Raw genomic sequence first — 7,612 nt, forward strand, 5'->3', positions numbered from 1 at the left:
TAAGACTTTTCTATTTGGGTGTGTGTGTATGTGTGTTTATGATTTCCACTGTTGTTTTTGCATGTCAAGGTACACTGATCGGGCATAGCATTATGACCACCTGCCTAGTATTGTGCTGGTCCTCCTTTTATTGCCAAAACAGCCCTGAACCATTGAGGCATGGTGGTATCTGGCACCAAGATGTTAGCAGCAGATCCTTTAAGTCCTGATTTAAAGGATAATTAGAGGACTTACAGGACTTAAAAGATACTTTTGATAGATACTGACCACTGCAGACCAGGAACACCCCACAAGAGCTGCAGTTTTGGAGATCCAGTCATCTAACCATCTACAATTCTCGCCCTTGGCAAACTCGCTGAAATCCTTACACTTCCTCCTTCAAACACATCGAATTTGAGGACAAAATGTTTACTTGCTGCCTAATATATCACACCCACTAACAGGTGCCATGATGAGGAGATAATCAGTCTTATTCACTAATGTTATGCCTGATCGGTCTACTTGTATAAATGAATCATGGAAATGAAATTATGTACCAGACCGCCTCTTCATAATTTTAAGGGCGGGGACCAAATACCACTACTACACTTTAGCTGACCTTCGTGAATACAAACCCAACTTGTACATTTTGACTGTAACTATGCACGTGTACAAGATACAAGTTTTTATTTATCGTGATTTACTTGCACCATAATCGTGGAGGTCATTTTAGGTGAGAGCGCCTAGGTGTGAGTGTTAATGCGCTTGAACGTGGGGGAAAACCCACTAGTTTCGGTTTTAAGTGTTAACGTAGTTTATCTACTCCAGCGCATTTATTTATTTTGCATTGGAATTAAAGTGTCCATATGGATAAAGTCGATCGAAATCCGCCTGAGGTTTGATCCATTTAATCTTTATCCGTTATATTATAGCCAAAGTATCGCATTTTTACGTAGTCCTCTAAGTGATTTCATCATTTGATTTAGCTGACATGTTCATGCTTTTGCCTTTCAACAGCTCTTTACCCCCAAAGTAACCAACTTCTAAGAGGAACAGTGGCTTTTCATCGACAGCATTAAAGAGAAAGTGAAGAGTTTACAGTCTAATTTCCTTTCTATCAAACCTGATGGCTGTTGAATCATGCAGTGTGCAGATACAAAAACGCCGTGTGGAGCTGGTGGAGAACTGGAGCAAGCACTTGAACCCTCTCCTGGATAACCTCCTGGAAATGGAGGCTGTGACAGAAGAGGATCTGAGTTTTATCAAAGGTGGTGGACTCTTAGGTGAACGGGACTGTATGAGGGCACTCCTGGATGTCCTGCAGCAACGAGGAGAGGAGCCGTGCCAAGCTTTTCTGTTCCTCTTGTCCAAATTTGAAGCGTCTAATATCACCAGAACCACAAACCTGAGCGTGAAAAATCCTGCGACTGACCATCTCCAAAGACACAAAGATATCTTAGCCAGGCAACACACTCCAGGGAATTATCTCGGATTGACGTCCGGACTTCCCAAGGCAGACTGGTTCACGGACATTACATTTTCGAAGATTGCAGGACGCCAAGTGCCAGTTCATTTCCAGCATGAGACGTCGGTTGTCGGGGACGCCTTTAGGGCAGGGAGAGCCGAAGCAAGAGGACATGGGGAGACTTGTTCTTTTAAAGGCATCTATCAGAGCCTGCTCTCTGACTCCGGAAATGGTGTGGCCTTGTTGTGTGGGGTGGCAGGTAGTGGCAAAACCACAGTGATTAAACGGTTAGTTCAGGAATGGGCTGTAGATGCAGACACACTAAAGATCATCTTGCCTCTGCCTTTTCGTGAACTTGGCCTGATTACTGAACCCCTGAGCCTCCAGGTGTTGCTGTCTGATCATTACAGTCATCTGAAACCTATTTTGCCAGAATTAATGACTTCCAACCAAAGCCAGCTTCTGCTTATTCTGGATGGTCTCGATGAATTCTGTTTCCCCTTGGACTTTGAACACACTCCTAAATGTTCAGACCCTGAGCGGGAGCTCTCGGTAGGTGCCATGGTAGTGAATCTAATAAAAAGGATCCTCTTGCCAGATATAGCTATTCTCCTCACTTCTCGTCCTCACGCTGTCGCAAAAGTCCCACAGCTGCTGGTAAACAATTTCTACAGCGTGTTAGGGTTCTCCCCAGACCAACAACGCCAGTACTTTGAGAAAAGCTCCAAGATCTCTGCTACAGTGTGGGCATTTGTATCTTCTCACAAACCCCTACAGCTCATGTGTCACATCCCTGCCTTCTGCTGGATTGTGTCTACTGCCTTGCACAATGGCACTTCCTGCCTCTTTTCTGACTCTGTACCGCAGAGGGGTGAGTCACAAACACCTAAAGAAGAAGGAGATGATCAGTGTCACGCCTCATCTGAGCCTAATACAGCGATTAACAACAGCCATGTCATTGGCTCCAGGCCAGTCACAATCACTGAGATCTACTGCTGCTTTTTTAAAAGCATACTGCTCTTCCATGTAGGTGGGTGTGTAGAGGGCATGCATCTCAACAGGCTTCAGGATGCCCCTCGTGTCCTAAAGGAGACAAAAGCAAAGCTTAGATGTTTGGGAGCCCTGGCCTTCAAGGGCCTGCTGGAGAGGCGGTTTGTTTTCGACTCCTCAGACCTGGCTTCTTTCTCTCTAGACTGCAATGAGCTCTTGCGTGCCTTATTAGTGGAAATCCTTAAAGTGGACAGATCTTCTCTAACATATGAGAAGCACTTTCAGTTTATTCATACCAGCCTCCAGGAGTTCCTAGCTGCACTTTTTTATGTTCTGGAGTCATTGTCAGGTTCGGACCCATTCACAGGACTTAAGTCGAACATGGGCCTGCTTGCTCCAGCAATGCACTCGCACTTAATGTCTGTTATCAGTAAACTACGTCGACCACAACAGCTCTTGCGTAGACGTATTAAAAAAGCTCTCCACTGGGGAGAACGCCATCAGTCTGGACACCTGGATCTGTTCTGCAGGTGTAGTTCTCAGTACATCTTCATCCTATTGCTTTTTTTTCTGCAAGTCTATTACTATTGTAATATTACCTCATTAATATATATGTAATTTTAAACTGTTTTCTCAAACTCCCATTAACAATCTAACTTTGAGCCTCATTTATTAAGCCAGATACAAACAAATTTATTTGGAAATCTTTTGCAGGACCCAAGAAGAGTTTCTATAAAAGTAATGTGAACTTTAATGTGTAGGCTTCAGATTGTATAATCGACATGAGATCCTGCAATTTGTCAAGATTAGATAGATTAGTTATTTCGCACAAATGGAATGAACATTTTGTTAAAGTTGTATCATATTAATGACTGGAAGAAAAGGAATAATTACCCTGTAAAAAGATGATGAGGTAAATTGCTAGTTGAGGAAAATTGGTGTCAGTGAAACGTGTAAATCAGGAATAGTGTAAATAGGAATAATGGAAAAAACAGTTATAGATGAAACCTGTGCTGTTTTTTATTTAATGATTACAGAGGGTAACATTTCTTTCTGTAATAATGCACATACATTTTACTGATGCAGGCTGAAATCAAACAGAGCCTCATAGATCACTCATTAATTATTATTTTGGCATGAATTGGACTATTATTATGTACACTGTAGACTACCAGTCTGCTAGGATTTCCTCACTTTAATTCAGAAAATCCTGGGAGTAGCCACCTGTAAGAATATGAATGAAACAGGGTGTGGTGTAATGGCAAAATTAGGAGATATATATATAGGCTTATTTGCAATATAAAGGTTTCATTTAGGATGACTTGAATGTTTCGGCAACTGCTCAGTAGTAAATGATGTAAAGCTGTTTGGAGCAGGTTGGAGCTGTTTTGATACCCAAAATTTAAGCAAATTCAGCCCCTCCCTTCAGTAATCCTTTTAAAGCCACGTATGTCCCTGTCCTGAAAATCCTGAATGCCAGTGCGAGAGAGGAAGAAACTCCTTATGTACCTCTATATATCTGTGCAGGTTTAGGGGTGATATTCTTTATATCAGAATAAATATCTAGCAGAAACAAAGTGTTTATGACACTTGCCATTTTTTCCCACTGCTTTTATCCAATGTTATTTAGCTGATATTTATAATAACACTGCCCTTGTCATAATTTTGTCCCTCTTTATACAGATTTGTATCTGGCTTGCTAGTCCCCAAGACCCGCTTCATCTTGAATGGCCTTTTCTGTGATGAGCCAAGGTCTTATTTGGCCTCGTGTGTGCCCTTGCCTCATGCTTCTCCACCATTTGTGCTGCAGTTGCTCCACTCACAGCTCCACAGCCCTACTCTAAGTCCTGAGAGACAGCTGAATGTGTGCCACTGCCTTTACGAAGCTCAGGACCCTGGGCTGCCGCAGCGACTGCAGGCCTGGCTAAAGTTGCTCTCTCAGGAAGGTATGGGTCACTGTAACTTAGCTAACAGGGACTGGAGTGAGCTAGCTTTTCTGCTGCAGCTGAGTCCTGATCTGCAGACGCTCAGTTTGGAAGCACAAGGGCTCAATGCTAATGGACTACGCAGACTCCTGCCTGTGCTTCCCCTCTTCTCCACCCTCAGGTAGCTTCATGGATCATATTTTGATGATCGAGTAAATAACAATGATGTGCTGAGGAACTACTATGGCCTAATGAACTTGCTTTATTCATTGTTATTCATATTAATTAAATTCCCAAAGGCTTGCACAGAATCCTCTGGGACCAGAGGGAGCAGAAGTGTTGTCTCTTGCTCTCCAGAGCCCTGACTGTCATATTGAGCGACTGTGGTAAGTTAGGATTTGTAATGAAGTGTGATTTCTAAGAACATACTTAGTTCACTGTGACACAGTGGTTGTGTCCGTGTGTGTGTGTGTGTGTGTGTGTGTGTGTGTGTATTAGGGTGGTATCGACAGGTCTGGGCTGTGAGGGAGTCAGGATCCTAGCAGAGGGACTTAAAAAGAACCACACAGTGTATGACCTCAGGTGAAGGAGAACATTTCAGTTTTCACTGGTTCAGTGTGTGTAGATTTAAATTGACATTAATATGCATCCTTCAGATGAAATGTTTATGAAACACAGTGATGAGTTGTCCTTTTATGATATTGACTTTGTGTTATATTTGGGCAGGATGGCAATTAATAATATTGGTGACATTGGAGCTGCCTCTCTTGCTGAATTATTGAAGACTAATCATACTCTGAAAGATATCAGGTAAGAAATATATTCATGATTATCCTGAAAACATTGATGCTGTTAGTTCAGTTTTGGAAACATTTTAGAAGGCTATAAATAATTAATGTTAATTAAGGATCTGTGTAACAATCTATCTATCTATCTATCTATCTATCTATCTATCTATCTATCTATCTATCTATCTATCTATCTATCTATCTATCTATCTATCTATCTGTCTGTCTGTCTGTCTGTCTGTCTGTCTGTCTGTCTGTCTGTCTGTCTGTCTGTCTGTCTGTCTGTTTATATATTTGTATACTTTCCAGACTTAGGGACAATTTTGTGACAGACAAAGGGGCAGAACTCCTCAAGGAAGCCCTTATGGAAAACACCACCTTAGAGTTCCTCTGGTAACTGAATCATTTCACTATATCCTATAAAATGATGATGATGATAATAATAATAATAATAATAATAATAATAACAATAACAAACTCTAACCAAACTGCTGCCCAGATGTGTTCTACAGAGTGAATGAGTTCATTCATAATGCATTGTTTTCCCTTTCAGGTTGTTTGACAACAAAATGTCCAAGGAAGGCGTTCGGCAGCTGAAGGAATTTTCAAAGAACAGACCCAGCATTGACATTAAGGTCTGCTTCTGATCCCCAGTTAACAAGTTATTATAGATTAAAGACATGTTATTGGTAAAAGGTAATATAACTCAGGATACGTCTAGTTTTCTCTGGACTAGGATTGTGTTACACCCGTTATGGTCTGAATCTGCATGGACATGGGTTATAAAGATGCTGGATGCATTGTATAGGGATGTTGTACCTTGTGGAAGGGACTGCACAGTTAATATGTATTGGATAGTGTTGATTTCCACGTATTGGAAAGGCTGACGTGTGACTGGAACCTGCACCTTTTGTTTCTGGAACCGTTCACTGATACAAGACATGCAACTTGGTGCAGTGATGATGTTGATGAACTTGTTGATGAACACCACTTGACCAGTGGTGCAGTCTATACACTGTGCCTTTTATACCACATGGTCAGTAGGTACTATGAACTCTGTTGTTTACCATTTGTATTGTGCTCCTCTGTGAACAAGATGAAATCTGGATTTTGCTGACCAATTAATCTTTCCCACTCATCAGCAGTTGAGCTTTGACCTAGTAGAAAGTCTTACAAATCACTCAGGAAATTTCAAAGCTTAACTGAAAACTAAAGAGTGAGAGTTTTTATCAGTTATTGTGTTACACTATCATGGATGTTTACTTATAAATAATTAGTTTCCATAAAAAAGTAGGAATAATTTTATTGAATTTCACAATAGCCAAGTCCGCTAGACCAAACCTTAATTATTCATAGCTTTTCGTCCAAGTCGGATCATTCATTCATCTTAAGGAAGTGCCTTATCTTGGTCAGTCATGGATCCAGAGCCTCTCCCAGGAACTCTGGCCATGTGATGGTAATACACTCTGGATGGGATGTCAGTCTATCGCAGGTGATCATTCAAATTCTTATAATAATTCAAATTCTTGCAATAATTCCTATCTGGTGTTGAAACACAGTATGATTGCACTAACCAGACCAAATATCTGAAGTGTCAGCCTGCAGAAACGCCTTGTTTCGTTTGACATGTGACTTCTACTTTCACAATTATGTGGGTTTTTTTTTTTTTCTTCATTATTGTTACAACACTTGGGTGGTTTTTAGGTCCTTGTCCAAGTCTGTATGGTTGCATATGTTGAATGCAAGGAAAGGAAAAAATAAAAATGTGAAAACGTGTCATTCCAATATTAAGGTCAGAAGGACAGAATGGCCGATTAGGGAACATGCTTCCTTTCCACGCACACTCGGTCAGACATGTCGGAGCAAAGCAAAAGAACAAACAGTTCAGGTTTTAATTTTCTTTTTTAAAGTGTTTACAATGGTTACATTTTGCCTGTTACAGTAAAACTCTAATGCAATTATTTATTTAATGTTTGTATATAATTAAAATGAGTTTCTCTCTCAGCACTGTTGTATGCAGTCATTTAATCAGACTGGTGTGTTTGTGTTTATATGTACAGTAATCTCCATAGTGCCATCATTCCTTCCCATCAAACATCTCCATAAACACAAAAGCTGCAAAATGATTGTCAACTTTATTTAGTTGTCAAGTCAAGTAAAGAAGCTTTTATTGCCATTTTAACCATATATAGCGGATGCACTACACAGTGAAATGAAACAACCTTTCTCCAGGACCCTGGTGCTATATGAAACAACATAGAGCTACAAAACACAGAGCTTAGGACTGAAAGTAAGTTGTCCTAGCCACATAAAGTGCAACGTGTGCAACCTGGTGCAAACAGACAACAAAACAGTACAGGATAGATACACTTGTAAACAAGGGTTTACAGTTATATATGTAAATGAGACAAATACAACACATTTAAGACATTTATTATAATTATAATCAAATATCAAAAACTGAA

At 40.5% G+C, this 7,612-nt stretch overlaps 1 protein-coding gene across 2 annotated transcripts; it reads left to right on the top strand.

Moving 5' to 3' along the window:
* The first annotated feature begins 401 nt into the window (after positions 1-401).
* si:dkey-118k5.3 (NLR family CARD domain-containing protein 3) lies at positions 402-7,122 on the top strand. 2 transcript variants are annotated; one of them, XM_058413159.1, is made up of 8 exons: positions 402-875; positions 997-2,964; positions 4,118-4,540; positions 4,659-4,745; positions 4,858-4,941; positions 5,086-5,169; positions 5,457-5,540; positions 5,701-7,122. In XM_058413159.1, the coding sequence occupies exons 2-8, from the start codon at positions 1,106-1,108 to the stop codon at positions 5,792-5,794; spliced, it is 2,715 nt and encodes a 904-aa protein (XP_058269142.1). In that variant the 5' UTR covers positions 402-875; positions 997-1,105; the 3' UTR covers positions 5,795-7,122. The 2 variants fall into 2 exon arrangements, with proteins under 2 accessions (XP_058269142.1, XP_058269143.1); XM_058413160.1 differs by having other exon boundaries at positions 402-712.
* The last annotated feature ends 490 nt before the right edge of the window (positions 7,123-7,612 follow it).

The sequence above is a fragment of the Hemibagrus wyckioides genome, linkage group LG17, assembly GCF_019097595.1.
Source record: "Hemibagrus wyckioides isolate EC202008001 linkage group LG17, SWU_Hwy_1.0, whole genome shotgun sequence".
NCBI classification, from domain to species: domain Eukaryota; kingdom Metazoa; phylum Chordata; class Actinopteri; order Siluriformes; family Bagridae; genus Hemibagrus; species Hemibagrus wyckioides.

Bases quoted from the DNA above. Each gene is read 5' to 3' on its own strand.
- si:dkey-118k5.3 (XM_058413159.1), top strand. From the start codon at position 1,106: ATGGCTGTTGAATCATGCAGTGTGCAGATACAAAAACGCCGTGTGGAG. The intron at 4,541-4,658 runs GTAGCTTCATGG...AAATTCCCAAAG, and splicing joins CCCCTCTTCTCCACCCTCAG to GCTTGCACAGAATCCTCTGG. The intron at 5,170-5,456 runs GTAAGAAATATA...TATACTTTCCAG, and splicing joins CATACTCTGAAAGATATCAG to ACTTAGGGACAATTTTGTGA.